Source organism: Clarias gariepinus, chromosome 3, assembly GCF_024256425.1.
Source record: "Clarias gariepinus isolate MV-2021 ecotype Netherlands chromosome 3, CGAR_prim_01v2, whole genome shotgun sequence".
NCBI lineage: Eukaryota > Metazoa > Chordata > Actinopteri > Siluriformes > Clariidae > Clarias > Clarias gariepinus.
This window is the reverse complement of record NC_071102.1, coordinates 39,927,388-39,948,277: the sequence shown is the minus strand read 5'-3', so window position 1 is coordinate 39,948,277 and position 20,890 is coordinate 39,927,388. Positions and strand designations below refer to the sequence as shown.

At 39.0% G+C, this 20,890-nt stretch overlaps 1 protein-coding gene across 1 annotated transcript in view; it reads right to left on the bottom strand.

The window, feature by feature from the left end:
* shisa9b (shisa family member 9b) overlaps nucleotides 1-18,866 on the bottom strand; it is a 62,051-nt gene extending 43,185 nt beyond the window's left edge. Inside the window, exons 1-2 of the mRNA XM_053492770.1 lie at nucleotides 18,337-18,866; nucleotides 16,306-16,418 (exon numbers count right to left, since the gene is read on the bottom strand). Coding sequence (XP_053348745.1) covers nucleotides 16,306-16,418; nucleotides 18,337-18,866 — 643 coding nt within the window. The remainder of the gene's footprint in view (nucleotides 1-16,305; nucleotides 16,419-18,336) is intronic.
* Between the last annotated feature and the right edge of the window lie 2,024 nt (nucleotides 18,867-20,890).

Genomic DNA, 20,890 nt, shown 5'->3' with positions numbered 1-20,890 from the left:
AAGGAGAAGAAGATGCCACATCATACAGTTAACGTCTCAGAGCTAATCCTTTTAGTAACTAAATGTTGCATTTTTACCGTATAATATTAGTCTATGAAACAACGCAGAGAGCGGTGAATATCAAAGTTCACTTATGTTATTGCGATCATATTACAATATGTATTAAAACTCACTATTTGGACTTTGAACACAAGAACAGCCACTGCAACATGGATGTAAATACAGGCCTTAAAGCGTTTGTAGCATTTGCAAACACCATCTCACATTTTTTTTATTTAAATCTCTGTTAGACAGAGACAGATTATATAAATAATTTATAAAATGAGGATCCGAAACATAAAAGGCAATCATTTATGGAGATAAACCATTTCAAAACTTTATGAATGTTGCAGTCTGTGCTTTTCATTAAATTCTTCCAAGTTGGAGTCAATGTGACAGTGATACAGTCTCATGTGGTTATTATAAATATTCAGTACTGTGCCCGAAATGCTATAAATATTAATGCACAAATATTCCCAAAGCTATTACTCAATACTGCTGTCAGGTTACTGGCTGTAAGTGATTTGGGCCGGCGCTTTCCAACCCTGGTCCAAGTAGAGCTATGGCCTTAATGTTGTGCTGCTGCTTTAACCTGCTCCAACTTAACGGAAAAAATATATATTTTTTTAATAAACCAAAAAACATGTTTTAAGAAATTAGTGTGCTGGAACATGAAATAATTAGATGGGTGTCGGGTGGGGATGCATTCAAACCCAATCAGGAAAATGCTTATTATGAATTAATAATAATAATAATAATAATAATAATAATAATAATAATAATTATTATTATTATTATTATTATTATTATTATTATTATTAATAAATGCTTGCTGGAGCTGTGAAATTCATGTAAAATTACTAGAAATATCCAATAAATCATGTACTTGTTGCACAGCACTGAGACGGCAACGAAAAACAAAACAAAAAAAGCCAACATTAAAAAAGAAAATACTTAACATCATTTATAAATTGAAAAAAAAAAAAACTACCAAATTACGCATTAATTTAGGCTCTTTTGTTGTTTATCAATTCACTTCACCACCTTTTTGTCTTCATTCAAGTATTTTCACTGTGGACAGCGCACAAGAGTACAGGAGTGCACATGATAGTACAGGAGGGCTGCGTTCAATAACGAGAGTGCACTGATGAACTGTCTAATGTTTTTAAATGCATTTTTAAGTGCTCTTAAATGCAGTTCATCTGTACTATTACGGGCGCTCCTATATGCTTGTGCAGATACAGGAGAGGAGCAAAGAGAATGCTGAGATTAAAGACTGCTGGGGGACGGTCATCGCTGGATAAAAATTAGTCATAAAATAAAAAACTTTAGGTGCATTGGAGACCCGTTCAGCTCAGCTGGCATGTCGAGTCCTGGGTTGTAACATAATTACTCCAGAACAGCTTGAAGAATTGAGACATTGTTAGAAAAATCCTGAATTCAAAGCTGCTGCAAAAACGTGACCTTAGCAGCATGGGAAGACGGTGATGCAAGTGGTCACCTGAGCCGGATATAAAGCCAGCCCGGGAAAGGACCCGAGGAGGGAGTAAGGAGTGACAGCGCGCTGTTTACATGTTTGCTATTTCGGAGTTTTCAAAGAGACTAACGGAGACTGTTCCTTGCAGGATTTCCTGGTCTCCTGGAATGTCACCGACTGGACTGCTTCGCCACCGTTCTCTCGATCCGTCATCGGCCTTCCAGGATCATTCCATCTTTTCCGGCGAGACCGATCTATCTTTCTCGGACACCTTTACCAATAACCTGGACTTTGGACAATCAACACCCACACAGTATTCAGTTGTATATATTTTGTAAATATTGTTTCCTTTCTTAGTTTTGGTGTACCTTTTTTGTTAAATTTTTTCATAATACACTTTCGTTTTTTTCTTATTGGTTATAGTAGCATCATTCTTGTTCATTGGGTTTTAAGGCACTCGGACACAAAGATAAAGACCGCTTTTTCTAGTGTAGCGTCAGTTAAGACCAATTTATCTACAGTAAGCGTTACACACATATTTCTTTGTGTTCTTTGTGGGTGGCAACATACGATAGCACCACGGGTCCCAAGGATTTTAGAAAGAAGAACGGGGAGTCACTGTCATTTTGTTTTTTAAAGTAGCTGGTGCCAAGAGGAATCATTAATTAAGGTTAAGTGAGGTTTAATGTTTATTTATTTTATATTTTACTTTATTTACATGTCTTTTCTAATTTTACTAATTTTATTGTTTTTATGCAAGAAATTGGTATCATTAGTAATATTTTTGGGTGGCTGGAACGGATCTGCATTTACATTATTTTCTCTGGGACAATACGAAATTTCACCGTAAGAACTCGTCTCCGGAGCGGAAGAAATTCATATGCTGAATTATAATCAAACCCATTTTTTTTAACCTATTTTTAAGTCTCACATGTACTTTGGCAAAACTAAATCAATCTAACTCAAATTTAAAATCTTTTTAAAGTCTTGAATGTCATTTCCTCTGCTGTACAATAGTTAATCAAAGTAAACAAAATTGTAAAAAAAATTATTATTTATGTTTATTTATTAAAAAGCCAATAGTTCCCAAACCTCTGTGTTCACATTAATTTAAAGTGGCTCCAGTGTTTCCTACGCATGGACTAGGAGCGGGCCGCCTAAATGTTTTAAAGGCCTCCAAGTATCTCTGACCACCCTTTTATTATTATTATTATTATTATTATTATTATTATTATTATTATTATCGTTGTTGTTGATGTTGCTGATGGTAATAATGTTATTGTTAGTGTTTTCGTTAATAGTATTATTATTATTATTATTGTTTTTGTTGTTAATAATAACAATACTATTAACAACAACAACAACAATAATAATAATAATAATAATAATAATAATTCTTTATTCATTTATTTATTTTATTTAAAAGGTTAATTTTCTCCTGTATCTGCACTATGAATCAACAGGTTTGAATTAAGGGCAGAATTTCTAGTTAAATAAATCAAATAAAATTACTGAATGTACACTACCACCTTAATATATTAAAAAGAAAATTTAAATGACGTAAAAATCAACATGCAAGTGCTACACAAGGTTTGAAACTTTTTCTTTGCCTGTGCTTGTTCTTTATTCAAGAATGCACAGAACAGCAAAGAGAGAGCGAGAGAGAGAGTTCTGGGTCCATCTAGTTTTGTGTGATTTTCTTCATCAATATAGTAAATGCTAATAGTTTGAATGTTATTTTTTTAAAGCTTAAACTGAAATTGTACATAATCATAAGTTTAAATATTTTATTACAACATGCTATTTAAAAATGTTAAATCATATGACAGCCTTCTTAATCTGATAAACACTTGCTGGATCTGTGAAATATATTAAGTGAAATTTAATAGAAATATCCAAGGAATCATGTATTGTTTATAATTTGTAGTACAACCGGTTACCATCACAAGTATATCTGCGGGAAACACTGGAATTAATGTTCTAATTCATAAGTTCACAGTGTATGAGCAGATGGTCGTAATTTATAAACATACAGCATTAAATTGGATTTTTTAATGTTTTCACAATTCTGATGTTTTACCGAGGCTAAGAGTCTAATCACCATACTGTGCCTGTCATCTGATTTATCATTCATTCATGAAAAAAAAATTATCACAAGTCCCGGTTTGACTTGAACGTCTTTAAATTTCCTTATCCAGATACGTTACAAAAAAAAAAAACCTTCTATAATTCTTCAGGCAAGACAATGACTTGAAAGACAAGAGGAAGAGCAATCATTGTTCTTTGAGTGCTTTAGTGAGCTCCTTTCAGGTTTTAAGACAAAGCTGCTATTATTATGAACTTTGATGTCTCCTGACAGGCTGTTCATGTTTTTCAGGTATTGAGAAAGGATTACAAGCTTCTGCAGCACTGACACCATAATAGCAGCTTTTTTTTTAATGCTGCAATGTTGTGAGCAAAGCATCAACAATTTTGCACTGGACCAGTCTAGCATGGATAGGGGAAAAAAGGATCAAATCTGTCCGTAAGCAAATGTAGAATTTTTTCACTTTTTCATTCACATATTAGTTATGTACAGTAGTTTAATTTAGATATTTGGTATCTAGATTAATGTTCACAAAATATTTCAATGACGAATCAAAAATGTTTTTGGGAAATGTGTTGTATTAAAAATGAAAAACAATTTTTTTCCAGAAGTACTCCATGGAAATAAGGGTATTTTTTGAAGTATCAGGAAAACACCATCAATCAAGACTTATGGACGAGTAGTGAGACCATATCTGGCATTAACTGTACTGTATAATACCATCTTCTTGGTGAAACACGGATCCACCAATGCCCAATATTAGGGATGAGAAGACAAGTCAGAATTAAAGCCAAGACAACAAAAAGTGACTGTAAATGTCCCTGAGTGGCACAAGACATGAAAAATGGCAGGATGAGTCAGAAAGAACAGAAAAAGCAGCTCGAATTCAGTTGTGTAAAGCTTATAGTGACTTCAATTGTGGAAATGCAATCCAAATTGCACAATTATTCCCACGGTGTAGTTGCTCGATAAACCAGAGTGCTTTGTAAAACATTCTACCTAGCCTAGTTTAGTTTGTGCACAAAAACATAGCGTGCAGTAAACTTCTTGACCCACTTCTCCAACATATGATTTTCTCAGTTAAATTCAAAGGAGCATCTCTAATTAAATTCCTCTACCATGTGTGGAAACACCTTGTGATTCACAATAACACTGCTGTAGTTGAAACCTGCTACTTAACACAAACAGAAGGACAATACTGTCATCTGCCTACTAAACATTATCACAGTAATGCACGCGCACACACCCCTCTGCTAGGTAACAACCACGGGGACTGAATGTCGGAAAATAGGACGATTTTCAGTTTTATTTCTGTTGATGAAAAAAAAAACAATCCTTACAAATATGTCTTAAATTGGAAAAAAAGAGATAAAATTTATTTATCCATTTCTTACATATTTTACCCTTACCACTTCAATAAGAATGCATGCCTTCTCCATGCTCTTTGTCTCCATGGCTGCAATGGGTGCAAAAGTTCTGGGTGTGTAAAACAAAAGCTTAGGGTGTTCAAGTTAACCAGGAATTCTGATTGTGCAGAACAACACATTGTAATAACATTATATTTATGCCATTTACCAGAAGCCCTTAACCAGAGCAAATTTTTGACAAAATTTTGTCTCAGTACACATATGAGCAGTTGAAGGTTAAGGGCCTTGCTCAAGGGCCCAACTTAGAGTTTGTAGTGGTTGCTGGACTTTGAACCTGGGACCTTCTGATTAGTATTCCAACACCTTAACCACTGAGCTACCCCAAAACAAGTACTTTATTTCTCTATATAATCCCCTACTACATTAATGCACTTATTGTGATGTTACACTAGTGCTTGGATAGCATCATGATAGAAAGTTTTCTCAGTATGCCAGAGCCATGGACTGCCTGCTTCATGTCTGAAACGCCGGCCTCCCATTCACAAAAAAAAATCATCACAAGTCCCAGTTTGACCTGAATGCCACCTCATACAAATGCAATACAAAATATCTATAATAAGAGATGGTGCAGAAGCGAAACTATTTAAAGTAAAATTTCGAAGTGGTTTAATGGTAATTCTTTAGCACCTTCTCCATCTTCACTTGTTTTAGCATTAACTGGTCAAAATCAAAGCAACATTAATCAATTTAATTAATGAATTAATCAAAGACCAGATGCTAAACCTGGAAAAAAAGAGGTGGAGGTGAAGGAGTATTGTATCCAGTAAATATCCAAACTAATATCTAATCTCTCTCAGGACACCAAATTGGAGAATTGTATGCAGACAATCATCAATAACCATTTGATCAGCGTGAGCAGCAGGAGTGTTTAACTGATGGCACTCTCTGATGAGGACCCAGTTAGGTCCTGCTGGCTCAGACCTCTCCACACAGCCACATCACACACTGCACCACATGCATCCATTTTCTTCTGTTCTCATCTGTGAATGTCAGCTTTAGAAGTGTGAAGATCCACAATCTGGGCTCGCTTTCCAAAGCCACTTGCTATTTATTCCGTAATGCTAATTAATGCTTATTTATATGTTGAGATGCATTTTTTTTTCTTTCTTCTAATGTCTATCTATCCTGCGTCTGTGGCATTTGTGAGACAGAGTCCAGCATGTTGTGTGCCAGCCACTCCAGCCATCCACCTGAGCTGCCACAGCACACAGCCACCTACCTATCAGCACTGCTGCTGGCAGGAAATGAACTGATAATTATTCCAGGAGGGGGAGGTAGGAAAGAAAAAAGGAGAGGTCTCTCATTAAAGTAAGATGAATGATTGATCTGCCAAGAAAAGGCTGTCTCCTTCTCAGGGTATAAATGTTAATGAGTTTAAAGCAGTCCTTTTAGGAAAAGAAAGAGACTGTGCTACATTATCCTAAACATTCCTAGTCATGTCTATAAAAGACCTAAAGAGAGTCTGAAATATGCTTTTAAACATGGGCTAATCTACGACACCATAGTGGGCTGTAGCATCTTCATGACTCAAGAGTGTGTGGTGTTCAGTGTGAACGCGTGAGATCATTAAAAAAACAGCTACGTTCAGTACTCCCTCACATCCCAACCAAGCAGATGTTCTAAACATCTGCTAAACATGCAAGGATTAATTACGTAACTACTTTATTTAATATGATGGAAGCTGTGGGGCCAGTAATTAGTTAGTTCCGGTCCACTAATTTGATTGGACAAGTGCTGATATTTAATCTAAAGTCACTACACTACAAAAAATTTGTTCGTATTTTGGTTTAGCTCGTTACTACTACTACGCGGCTGTCAGGAAGTCTGTCCGTAACCATGGCAACACACAACACTCTTTCCAGCTGGGAGTTTATATCCCAGATAGCAAAATTATCATGGCCCAGTTCTGGCCCAGCTCTACCACACTGATCTGGCCCACATATCGCATGGAATGATGGCCCATGAGCGGTCCACTCTCAGTTGCCAAAGGCACACCTGAACAATTACTGCAATGTTGATAAAGCCTACATTAAAAAAATAATAATTCAATCACTTTATTACACACATTTATAGAACTCATTATTACCTGGAAAGCTGAACATCTGTAGAAAAATATCAACAAGCTATTCAAAGCAGACATCTCTTTAAACCAGTCTAGACGTAATTTTCTTTACGATGTTCTTTATATTATTATTATTATTATTATTATTATTATTATTATTAAGTGCCATATGTGAGCCAACAGAGCCACGTCTTTGCCAGAAAGGCCCACATCCAGGTGGGATGGGAACTATTTTCTTTGATGGAGGAAAAATGCACTCGGTATTTCAACATATTGTGTCTGATATGTCAGTCAATCAATATTAATTTCCTGTTTATAAAACGTATTTGAATATCATCACGGCTGTAATTACCGATGGCTGAATCACAGAGGTGTTGATGTTCACTACTACACTCTTGCTCATGCTGTATTTTATATCATAATTTAATTATATCATAGCAAAGCAGAAAAGCGTGTTTATAAGAATGTAGACTTACCCCTTGTTGTCGGTCTTTTGTTTGAGTTTGGTTAAATTGAGTCCAAATTTAATTACAAGCGTTTCTCCTGTGTATTGCTCCTGGTGCAAATCTTAATTAAACATGTTTAATGTTCAGTTGTATAACTTGAAATGAAATACTGCAACCCCCTGATGTGTGCGATGTTAAAGTGCATCATTCGGCGTTCGCAATATACATCAGGCAGCAGCTCCTTCACAGAAAGTCGCTGATGCAGTGGAAGAGTTGTGGCCTTATACCGTACCTCCATAACTGTGGGTTTGATCCTGAACTTGGATGCCAGTTTTTCCACAATTTCCACATATTTAGAAACAGTCTAAAAGCTCCTGAAGGAACAAAATATAATCGGGTCACTCAGGCTCAGGATCGAACCTACAACCACAGAGATAAAAGGCTATAAATCTACCAATGTATGACTCTTAAAACTCTTTTTAAACTATAGTGTTTATACCAAATGATACGCTCATAATTCAATTGGTTTTCCAGCACATCAGAAAAATAAGTTTTTGAGAAAGCAACTTTTGTTACTAGAAGGATTTTCCTGAGTTCCACACAAGAGCCCAGAAAAAAACTTGATGGTATCTTCTGGGCCGTTTTCCTGTTCAAAAATGAAATGCCATCTGCCGCTCTTGGGAAGCTCTGAGCCAGTTTAGGTCCGTCTATACTCGTCGGAATTCATTCAGTGGCTGCTGCTGCCAGCTGTCACATCCTCGGTAAAAATAAGTGAACCAGTTAGACATGCAGACCTTCATGAACATATCTAACATCGCTTTCTCATACATACTGTATCTCATACCCATGCTTGTATCTGTGCTATTAATTATATTTCGCAGTGCTGTAACTTTCATTCCACTAAGTGTCTCATTTGACCTCACCTGAGAGGAAATGTCACTAGTGAGGTGTATTACCAAGGCTTTGTCATGACCTTCTCCCATAATGATAAAGAAAATAATGAGTACTGGAAAGGAAAGGAGTATTCATTTTCCAAAATGACACAGGAGAATTAATTATGTTGTCATTGACAGTCACCACTCGATTAGCTGCTCAATAGACACACTCACAGCCGTGAACTCACTGTCGGAGCTCCCGCGACTCTTCAGCTCTCATGATTCTGAGGCCGCGCCCACAGAGAGAGCTGAAAGGGGCCGGGTCGGTCATCCTCTGAGAGTAGCGTGAGAGTCAGCGCGAGCGGGCAGGAGCTGTTGCCCACGCGGGTCCACGCTGCCCCATTTGCCCGTTGTCCACCGCTTACCAACCTGTGCCCGCAAGCCAGCGGGGCACCACCCCTCAGATCTGCACGTGCACATTCTTTCCGACCCTTTCTTTACATCCTCACTTCTTTAACCCTTTCCTTCCCCATTTTCCTTAATAAAATACCCTTTTTCCCGTAAGACCTCACCTTCGTGTCTGTGCTTTATGGTGCCGCCCGTGCAACATGGGTCGAATCCATTACAACGGCTAAAAACAAGTCAGCACCACTCAAATCCTCATAACTCGAAAACATGGCAGTTCCATAGCGCTCATAAGAACCGGCTGCACATTTTGATATAATCATATATCTACGGTATATCTAAGTTTTGTGGGCCAGAATTGAGTAAGATACGTCTGCTTAGACCTGAATCAGAAAAATGGGAATTTGGGGAAAACCGTCATTCTGATTCCTTTAAAAAAGTAAAAGCCACACATTCCACTTTGCCGTTAACAAGAAGAAGTAAAACTAAATATTTATCGATAAGCATGCTGATTATCATTATTTATAATTAACTTATTTATTATCAAATAACATACTATACCATAGTATTAGGCTGATGCAATGCAGTAAATATAAATTAATTACTTAAAGTGATGCACCCATAATGCATAGTGTCCACCGTACAAGCCTCTGGAGACAGTGTTATGATGCTTCAGTCGCTCAAGTCTAGACTTAGCAACGTTATGTGGCAATAAAATGAAGTCAGCTGACCTGAATGTACTGAATCACCAGGTTATCACATCCATGGAGGTTTTCTTCCCTGATGGCACGGGGCATATTCCAGGACTCAGAGTGTGAAAGAGTGGCTCTGACAGTGTGAGGAATCATTTTCACAATTGAACTGGCCACCAAAGAGTCCTGACCTCAATCTTATTGAAAGACGTTCTTGAATTGGTGACTCTTTCATCTTCAGTTAAGATCTCAGGCCAAAACTCCATGTAACTCTCAATGGAAGTAAATCTTATAATTATGGATTACGTTGTTGAAACTATGCCACCACAAAGCATCCCCTAATCTAAAGGAGGTTCGATAAACTATTAGATTTATTTATTTGACCGGGCGGTTTATGATCAGGCATCAAACAGAACTGTTATTGTTCCTGTTACTGTTATGTTTATTGTTATTGTTATCCCATAAACAGAATTATAGGTTGTCTTTCACCATCTTCAAACCAGAAAGGAAAAAAAAAAAAGTCAGCTGATGTTTTCTGTCTTCTTCCCTCCAAATGTCACAGCTCTTATTTTGGAAACCCAAACTCTGCTTAAACCCGATGCTCTTTCAGCTGTTCTGATAAATAAGTAGGTGATGGCACCGAATGTAAGTTTACTCCACTGTAATGAGTTCTCGGTATCCATCAGAGCTGAGCTGACTGTTGCTGGAGGGACAGAGCATGGCACACACACGAGCTCTCGGGAGAATTAATTACAGTGTCGTTTGCAGTCACCACTTGGCGAAGCTGCTCCTCACACTGACATCCACTGTGCTTACTGGATAATATGTTTTAAAGCACAGCTTAGGAACTACTCACTCAGCACACCTGGGTTGTGTGTGTGTGTGTGTGTGTGTGTGTGTGTGTGTTGGGGGGATAGGAGGAGGATATTTTTGCATTGGGTTGTCTAGATGATGACTGAATGTTGATATTAAAAAATTGCAATTAGAAAAATAATAGAATAGAATAGAATAGAATAGAATAGAATAGAATAGAATAGAATTATATAAAGGTTAAGTTGGTATTTTTATTTTTAGTAAGACATTATACGGTTCTTTCGAAAGTAGGTAAAAAATAAAACATAACTAGCATAAAATAAACCAGAGTAAACATTTCAACTTTTATTTAATTATTTTAAGATCTTTTTAAGACACTTACACTTTTTGGTTACAGACACAATGTTGATTTATAGAAATAACCCAAATGGCCTACTTCCTTGGCCTGTTTTCTTTGTGTAACCTGCTTTAACCTGCTTTGTGTTTTACTTGAATCCAAATGGCCCATTTAACATTTCTGATAAAACTTGCAGACAAGAATTTCTTCATGACATGAACTCCTCCATGTGCTAGAAACGATCCTTTGAGGTTTCGGGTTCATGCTGCCGTGACCGCCTTACCTCGTTGCTACTGATTTGACAGCTGTATGTATTTATTTAGTGAACCTCTCGTTCTGTTCTGCCCCGATGGTGCTCCACTACTGTAGATTTGGATCCGTTGACTGAGAATGCCACTGAAGAACACGTTCATGTTCATGGTTTGAGATGACGTGTGCTTCGTGACATGAAGCGTCCTTTATAAAATGGGGAAAATGTGGCAATAAACGGTCAGCAACACATACTTTATGTTTTTATATTTATATTTGAAATAAAAAATAATGGATTGCTGTTGCTGATATAAACTATTGACCCGCGCCCTGTACCATCTGCATGCCAGAGCAGAAATCAATATTCATCAGACCAAGTCATTTCTATTATCTCCACCTGCCCTGTTTGGGGCAGACTGTGTCCACCGTAGCCTCCTAATCATGACTGATATCAGTCAAACACCATGTGTTCTCCTACAGCTTTTGCACATCTGCATCTTCTGACATTTTGGTTTTATTCTGCGTGAGCTCTGGTGATTCTTATTTAACCTCTTCACAGAAAGACATTTCCATCAACAGGACTGCTGCTCACTGGAGGTTTTTTTTGTCTTGTCTTGTCTTTTATCATTCTGAGTAGACTTTACAGACTGTACCCTAAGGAGACTAGCAGTTTCTAAAATCCTCACACCGGCCCATCTGGTGCCAACAGTCATGCCATGACAAACTGATTTCAAGTACCATATTTATGTCATGGAAAAGATTTATTCTGTTGCATAAATAATATTGTTATCGAATTTTTTTGATTTGAGTAACATCATGGCTAAGAATATTACATAAAAATAATTTTAACAAAGAAAAATTATCCAAGTTCAGATTTAACTACAACTCTTATTTGCATTTCCATAAACCAGGAGCATGACTTGTATAAATGATAGAGATGGGGGGGGGGATATTGTGATTCTTCTGCCACGCTGGCTCAAAAAATCTTTTTATTTTTACATTTATAATAGAGATGAACCGGTCGATCAGTCAGCGGTGCAACAGAAATTAATTTTTATGATGTTACGTCCGATCTGCCTTTTTTTCCAAACTCTGTGAGTGAACTAGTCTCGAACCCACAAACTTACACCAGCCTGAAAACAACATGAGCAAAAAAAAAATGAGTTTAAAAACTGCATGTGCCCGTGTTAGAAGCCACATGCGCCAGCGTTCCTTGCAGCCACTCAAACCGCGCGCTCACTGTCTAGTTTTTGGAGGAAGACTTTGAAGGTTTTTGAGGCGGTAAAACTACACCGTCTCTTTATAATCCTACAGGTGGCGCATTCTAAACTATTTATACATTTTCATCACGTGTGGTAGGAGTGAATTATTCGCTAGTTAAATGGTTAATGTTAATCTTCTGTATTTGAAATTAGTTTGTAGTTTTTAAATGCTGCGCTTAGTTTTAAGTAAGAAAACTAAAGGGAGTGAGGAACGGGATACATTTAATCAAAAATTTTAACAAAATCAATGAAAATTTTAACATAAAATCGTGAAACGGACTGAATCGCCACCAAAGGTTTTGTGATAATATCGTGATGTCTGTCCCATGTTAATGAATGTATCAAGATGGAGGAGTTGTGGCTCAGGTGGTTCGAGCCCTGCTGCAGCCGAGTTGCCACTCTTGAGTCTTTGGGCAAAGCTTTTAACCCTATACCCATACTCAGGACCTGGCCACTGGAGATGCAGGGCATCATGGAGAAATTAGTGGGTTGCATCACCCAAAGAGCATTCGCCATAAAAAAAAAAACTGCACCAATTATTTGAGGCTTGAACTATCCAAGGTGGCGACCCCAAGAAAAATAAAAAGCTCAAGAAAGAAAGAAAGAAAATCGTTAGAAAAAGAGGTAGCTTGGGACTACTGTAGGCTCGGGGGCTAAAAGGATAACGATAACGATTTACTGTGAAAGACATTCAATCGATCAATGAATCTAAATGTAATAGTTTCACTTAAATACGTTAAATGTAAACTGCCAGGAAAGGTAACGAATAATGAATACACTCCCTATGAGGCAACAGCCACTCATGTAACTTGTGTACAAATGATTTGCACCAGAAATTGGGACACAAAAACCGACAGTGTGTGCGTTAGAGCGCAACTGTCGATAAAAAGAAGTTTTTGTTTGTGACCAATATCAGAAACCGTCCAACAACTTTAAGCACATGTGCTATTAAACAAACATAATGCTACTCTCACTAAATCAGGAAATGTAGGAGAACTCAAAACTTACAAAAATATCACTACAATAAATAGTGGAGAAACTCAAAATCAGTGGGGCAAAAAATAATGGGTGCATACTCTGAGATGGCATGCCAGCAAATATGGTTGTCATGGTTACAGGAACTCAGTGGCATGGTTCGTTAAATTTAAAAAAAAAAACAAAAAAAAACACAATAAATAACTTTTTTTTTTAAAGGAATTCCAATGGAAAAATTCTTTCATTCAAAGTATTTATATATACAGTATATTTAAAAGTGGGGTTTGTGATGTCTCTTATTTTACAGATGTGGATTGCACCTGGAACATATTTCATGCCTAAAGATATACAAAGTCTCGTAGAGGAAGAGGGAAACTATCATGTAAATTTGTTTTAAAAATATATTTTGCATGTGAAGTTCTGATAAGCAAATATTTTATATTGGAATTAACATTTGGTTTATATAGTCTGTTTTATTTAGTTTATTTAGAAAGATATATTTAAAAAAAAAAAAGAAACTATGTTATGAAATGTTATAAGATTTATATTCATCCTCTCCCCCCTTTGGACTTCCCTATTTCTCTGGGTTGTGATAGAAGATGGTGTTTTATCACCCTCTAATGTTCATCTTTGACAAAAGAATCGGCTGTTCCAATGCATTTGGAGGGCAATGTACTGTAGGTGTGATGGTCAAGTGTCCACAAACTTTTGGCCATATAGTTTACGTATAATGAACGTATACAGTAGATCTGGACATGCTACATGAAGCAAGAGGAAAGCTCAGCAGCAGAGAAATCCACTAGTGCCATGGCAACGCTGATGTTAACCCCATCAGGCAACATTTCTCGAAACAGATTAACATTTGTACAACAAAGCTATTAATCACATACATTGATTGTTTTTTTTTTTTTTCTATTTTAACATAACAAAAAAAATTATAATTCTTCATGCTTACTCTGCGACACAACACCAGTTTGATCTCTTCAAGCTGGGTTAGTGGGGAAGACCAGGAGGTGTGTACACTGATAGCAGCGCAGCATGAGTAGCTTGCTATCATGGTGATTAGAGTCCTGCTTACGCATGCGTTCACAGCATGCTTCAGAATGCATGCGTGTAAAAAGTGTGAGAGAGCAAGAGAAAGAGAGCACTGCTATGTGTATTAGTCAGCCAAGGCAATTACCACCCCAGCGCATTAAATGATCACTGTAGATGTAAGTGCTGCTGTGGCCCACCGGATGTGCCAAAAATGGCCTGCTGTAACAACTTCCCTTCCACAGTGAAGGCCAAGCCAGAGCTCTGTGCCCCTGTGAATAGCTGTAGGACCTCACAGCTGCCTCTCCGAGGTGAATAAGCCACAGATGCTTCCACTGGTTTCTCTCGCATCTGTTTCTCCATCAAATTCACTGTGAATCAGTTGCAACCTGACTCTGAATTACAGACTGTATAAGAACTGATGTCAACCACAGATTTTCTGACGAGCCGTTTTGGAGCTCGACCCCCAGTTTACCCCTAAATAGGCAAATGGATGGAATAAATGGAGCCAACTGCTGTTTGGAACAAGCCTAAATACAGCCGTACCTCGTCATACGAATTTAATTTGTTCTGGAGGCGAGTTCTAAAGGAAAAACCAAACTGAAAGCACCTCCCTTTTCTTCTTGCTACTGTCCTTGATAACATTCCTGGAACCCATGGTGCTATGTCTTCATTAAATCTTGCAGAATTTTTTTTTTTTTTTTTTAAAACCTCACCAAAATAAAAACGTGAACTAGCTTGGCTTGGCTTGGCTTTCCACTGGTGCAAACAAGTTTTAAATGTACAGTACAGTCGCAACATAGCAGTTCAGTTTGGCTTGGTTCAGTTCTCATATGCTGAAAATACTTTATATGCCAGTGCATATTTCTTGCAAAATTTCAGTTCTTAAGGGGACAATTCTTAAAGTAGGGCGCTCATATACCGAGGTATTACTGTACTAGCTAGCCAAGTTTTAGCTTAGGAACAATTGTAAGGTAGTTTACATAAATTTATATGCTAATGTTATTCTGCATTCGAATGAACTCATACACTATACTTTGTTAGCTGGTTAGCTACAGTAATGCGTAGCAAACAACTATAAGTTTAAGGCCTTGTTCACACGGGCGTTAAAATAGAGCATTTTTCTTGCGTTCGTAGCGTCCGGTAAATGCGCGGTTTAAGGGGCTTTAGTGACATGCGTTTGTCCGGCTGCGTGTTTATACGACATTAAAAAAACGTTGCAGCTTTTTCTTGGCGTTCAAAACCCAACGAACGCAAGGAAACGCTTCTAGTGCGTTTTCTTCACGTTCATTTTACGCTTCGGAGGACCGGATATATCCCATGATCCTACATGCTATACATAGGGAAATGCAGAAAAGGGCAAAATAAAAAATAATAGTTGTTGAAAAACTTACGCAGAAATTTGCGCATTTCTTCATAAACCACAAAAAAACTTCCTTTAATCCGACATTGTGCGGTCAGAGAGTGAACCCGGTAGCGGCGGGCTTTCATATCCAGTTCGCGACACACTGCCCCCACAGGTTAACACACAAACTACAATTTGGAGGCTGACGTTAGACAGAGACAAACGAACGCCGGTGTAGAAGTCAATCAAGCGCCACCACAAAACGCAACATAAACATCTAGGACGTTCAGAGCACGGTTATTTATCCAAAAACTTAACGCCAGTGTGAACAAGGCCTTAAACCTGCAATGCAGCTGTCACTTAAATCGGGCCATAATTATGCGTAATGTTATGACTATTATTGTAACTTTTGCTGATCTTTCAGCTGCTTCCATCGAGGAGTCGCAACAATGGATTGTTCATGCACAACAACTTGTTTTATGCCAGTATCCATCCTGAATCATAAAGACTCTACCATCAAGAAAAAAAAACTACTGTAACCTATTGCAAAGCACATTTAAACTATTTCAAGGAAAGACTTGTATTAATATGAAGTAAAACTCAAGCTGATAATCCATCATAACTGTTTACTAACTGAGGTCCACAAGTATCCCATTCAGTACACACTCAAACTCACTAGACAAGCATTACAAGGTTGCATCTTCTCACTATAGCACACTCCCCCTAACCAGTTAGAGGACACAGACTCTTGGCATTGTCATTCTAAAAGCATATATTACTCACGCAGGTTATTTCCTGTGGTCCTGGCCTGCAGGTTTTCGTACGGCTGTCCATGCACAGCCAGGCTCTCCTCGTGTTCCTCTCCTGATGTGTGTCGCATGACTTGCGCCAGCGCTCTGCAGAGACACACGCATCATTATACAGCAGCAAGTCTCAAAACTATTAGAGATGAAGTAGTGCGATGTTTCCTTGATGCCTTTTCATGCAATTGGAGTCTCACTCCTAAACTGACAGACACACTGTCAGGAAATAGGTGTTATATTCTGAGGAGCTTGCCAGAGTGAAGAAAAGGAAAAAAAGAAAGAAAGAAACTATCCATGATGTGTACTAGTCATAAAGTGCATGCTGAAAAATGGAGGAAACTAGCTGTCTGAAAATAATCCACCTGATATAGTGCTTGCGTGGGTAAGGCCTAGGTGATGTGTCCTTAATGAACATGTGGATAATTGCTCGTTTAATGGCATGACTGGATTAAATTGTAATAGTGTGAGAATTCATATAAGTGTATTTATAGTTCAATTGCAGTTGTAAAAACTCTAGAAGTTCCCGCTGTGATGCAAACAACATTAAAAAAAAATCAATTATTGTTCTCTAGATTTAACTTTAGAGGTAGTATAGAACACATGTTCGCTTCTTTTTTTTTCCTCCACACACTTTCAAACACAATTGATTTACTATTAAGGTTATTAATTGCTAACGTTCGTACAGTATCTCTATATCGTGTAAAAAAAAAATGAGGAGAGAAAGCATAACCAGTAATACCTGGTAAATACTGTATGAGAGTAGCTGAGTTTAATCCAGACAGAGCCAGTGTTGCCTGCGGGGTTTTCACTCCAACCATGCACACCTGATTTCACCTGGTGTTTATTCAGTACATGCTCAATCAAATGAAGCAGAAAACAGTCACACCGGTCAACTGAAAACCTACACAATACACTATGCATTACCACATCGCTCACTTACTCGCCGTCTATCCCGTTTTATCCTGTATACAGGGTCGCAGAGGGCCTGGAAGTTATCCCAGGAGACTTAGGGCAAGAGACAGGGTCCACACATACACACACTACAGGTCGATTTGGGAATGCCTAATTTGGATCATGGGAGGAAACCCAGCAAGCACGGGAAGAAAATGCAAACTCCATGCACATAGTAAATCCAATTCATACATAGCCTTCATTTTTATTTATTTATTTATTTATTTATTTATGTATAGTATATATATATAGAGAGAGAGAGTTTTATAGATCTGTATATATGTTTATATCGCACTGCTAACTTACATTTCTGGTTAGATGCTAACTGCATTTCGTTGCCTTCTAACTATGTGCAATGACAATAAAGTTGAATCTAATCTAATCTAATCTAATTATAGACCCCAAGGCAGGAATCGGACCTCGAATCGATCACAGAGCACACACACACACACACACATATTTACACACAATGGGCAATTTGGGAATGCCAATTAGCCTAATCTGCATGTCTTTGGACTGTGGGGGGAAACCAGAATCCTCGGAAGAAACCCACCAAGCACAAAGAGAACATGCTGTCTCCACAAGGTGGGAATTGAACCAGGACCCTGGAGGTGCGAGACAACAGTAGTAAGCACTATAGCCTACATGTCCGTGTCACTCACGCATCGTCTATACCACTTTATTCTGTATACAGGGTCACAGGTGGGCTGGAGTCTATCCTAGGAGATTTGGGGTACACCCTGGACGGGGTGCCAATCCCTCGCACATTCAAACATGCTCATTCACACACAAAGTACGGAACGCCAATCTGAATAACCTAAATATCTTCGGACCGTGGTAGGAAACCCAGCAAGCACGGGAACCCGGACACTGGAGGTGCGAGGCGACAGTTCTAACCTTACTTATTCTCATATCTGCCTCCTTCTATAATCTATAACTGTGGGATGGTTCAGAAGTATTCGAGCATGTAGGCTATATGTTCATTACTGACTCTGTTAGTGCGGATGGTGAACATACAGTTATATAACCTGTGTCTCCCCGGGTGAGAGCGTCCACCCACCTGGACATGTTCTCCCTGTGCGGTCGGTGCGCCTTTTCCAGCCCGAGTTTGGTGAAAATCCCGACCAGGGCCATGACGGCGACGACCCCGCAGATGATGTAGACGATGAGGTTGGTCTTGTCCCTGGTGGGGTCGTGCGCCGGGTCGGTGCTCTTGGGTGGCGGTCTGCCCGTCATGGACCACGGCGGGGTGCCGTAGTTGGTGCAGGCGCGCTGGTCGAGACGCGACTCCTTGAACTCGCAGCAGAAGCGGAAGCCGCAGGTGCCGCAGCAGTACAGGTAGCTGCCCGTGCGGCACACGAACGGCGGGTCCCACTGGCCCATCACGTCGTAGTAGCCGCGGCACTTGTCCTCCGTGTGCGGAGGCTCCGGGAGCGCGCTCTCGTCCTCGTCGTCGCCGCCGCCTCCGCCGCCTCCGCCGCCGTCTCCCCGGGACTCGTTGGAGCCGGACAGCCTCGCGCTCTCACCGGCCACGTCGCACAACGCAACTTTCAGCAGGAAGCAGGCGATCAGCAGCTCCGCGCGCCTCATCCTGCGCGCGCCTTGTTACCCGCGTCTGCGCCAAAAGCCTCATGAAGTGGCGGGACGCGCGTGGTCCGCGAGCGCGCCGCCGCCGTCCGCGTCTCCGCTCATGGCGCAACAGTCGGGTGTCTCACAGCGCCTCCGGTTCAGCAACAACAACAACAACAACAACAACAACAGAAAAAGAAAAACCCAGGCGCGCTTTTGCGCTGTACAAGATCTCTTAATTTAACATCACAGCTCGGAGTGTGTGTGTGTGAGTGAGTGTGTGTGAGACTGTGTGTGAGTGCTCCTCTGGCAGCGCGTAATGAAAGAGGAGGAGACACACACACACACACACACACACGAACTCGAGTGTGGGAAGGTGCGCGTGATGAACAAAGTGAGAAACCAGTATCTCTGGATCTGATGACTCCTGCTGGGTGATAACAGGACACATGGAGTACCTCTCAGACCCAGTCAAAATACACTCCTCAGTTCTGATGATGTCACCACGTGGAATCTGTTTGTGCCAGTTACTGTAAGGTCCAGATGTCCTGATCAGCTTTAACCAGCTTGGAGAACCTCATTAGTGACGCAGAGATTAGGATGCCTCACCATGCCATCATCAGAGTTCACTATAGATTACTAAAGATTTTCAATACAACAACATAACTGGACAAAAAGACAATTATTTATTCACATATTAAGTAAGAAAAAAAAGGAATCTGGAATATTTGGAATTTTATGTTTTTCTGCGTTAATCTGTCAGAAAGTCAAGAGTATTGACAAATACAATGTGCTGAAAATAATAACACAAAAAAATCTGATCTTTCATGTCTTTATTGAGAATACAACCACAAAAACTTCATAGTGCTAGTGGAAAAAGTGTGTGAATCCTCAAGTGTTAATGAGTTAATGACCTCAGAAAATCCAATTAGGGTCAGGTGTTAGCATACCTGAAGACTTGTTCAAAATTGGGTTTGGATGTGTGTAAGAAGAATATGCTGATGTCAGCCATGTCTCGCCGAAATAACTTTCAGAGAATCTATAATCAAGAGTTGTTGATTTCCATAAAACTGGAAGTTTTCTTTAAGGCCACCACTTTGAAAGTGATTTCAAAGACTTTACAAATTCACCAGTCTACAGAGTCAGGCAAATGAAGACATTTTGGGAGTGTGGCTACTCTACCAAAAAGTGGACGCATGAATTCAAAAATTGAATTATCAATAAAAATAAATTATGGAATAAAGTAAGAAATAAAATATAGAAAAACTTTAGCTATAGAAAATGTAGCTATAGAAAATATTAAATATAAAAAAATCTATATTTGTAAAGCTATACAAATATAGAAAACTTTACTTGTAGATTCACACTAAAAGAACTGAATTGAAATAGAATTGAAATAGAAATGTCCAGGAAGTGTGCGAATGTGCCTGAATGTCCATAATTCCCTAGAGTGTGTGCAACTGTGTATGAATGTGCAGATGTGCAATTTCCATAAATGTGCAAAATGGTTTAGTCCTGTGTGGAGTTCTGATTAAGAGACTGATTTTGCACATTATGCTGCTGCCACGTGATTGGCTGATTAGGTAACTGCATGGATGTGATTGTGTGTTCCTTATTTCCTCTGGACATAAATTAAATTGATGTCTGTTTGCTTCACTTCTTGGACTCTTCATTCAGTCTGTCTGCAAGCCTTGCCTTTTTCTCCTGTGTTACTGACTGGCTGTAACAAACTGATTGAGAAGGTCAAGAATATTCAATTCAATTCAATTTTATTTGTATAGCACTTTTAGCAATTTTCATTGCCGCAAAGCAGCTTTACGTAGTCAAAAGAATTATTTAAGTTTGTATGAAATGTGAATTTGTATGAATCAAAATGGTCAGTTTGTCCCTGGTGAGCAAGCCGAGGGCGACAGTGGCAAGGAAAAACTCCCTGAGATGGTAATAGGAAGAAACCTTGAGAGGAACCAGACTCAACAGGGAACCCATCCTCATTTGGGTGAAACAGAAAGCAGTAAATGATCTGCATTTATACAGTGTGTAGGGTG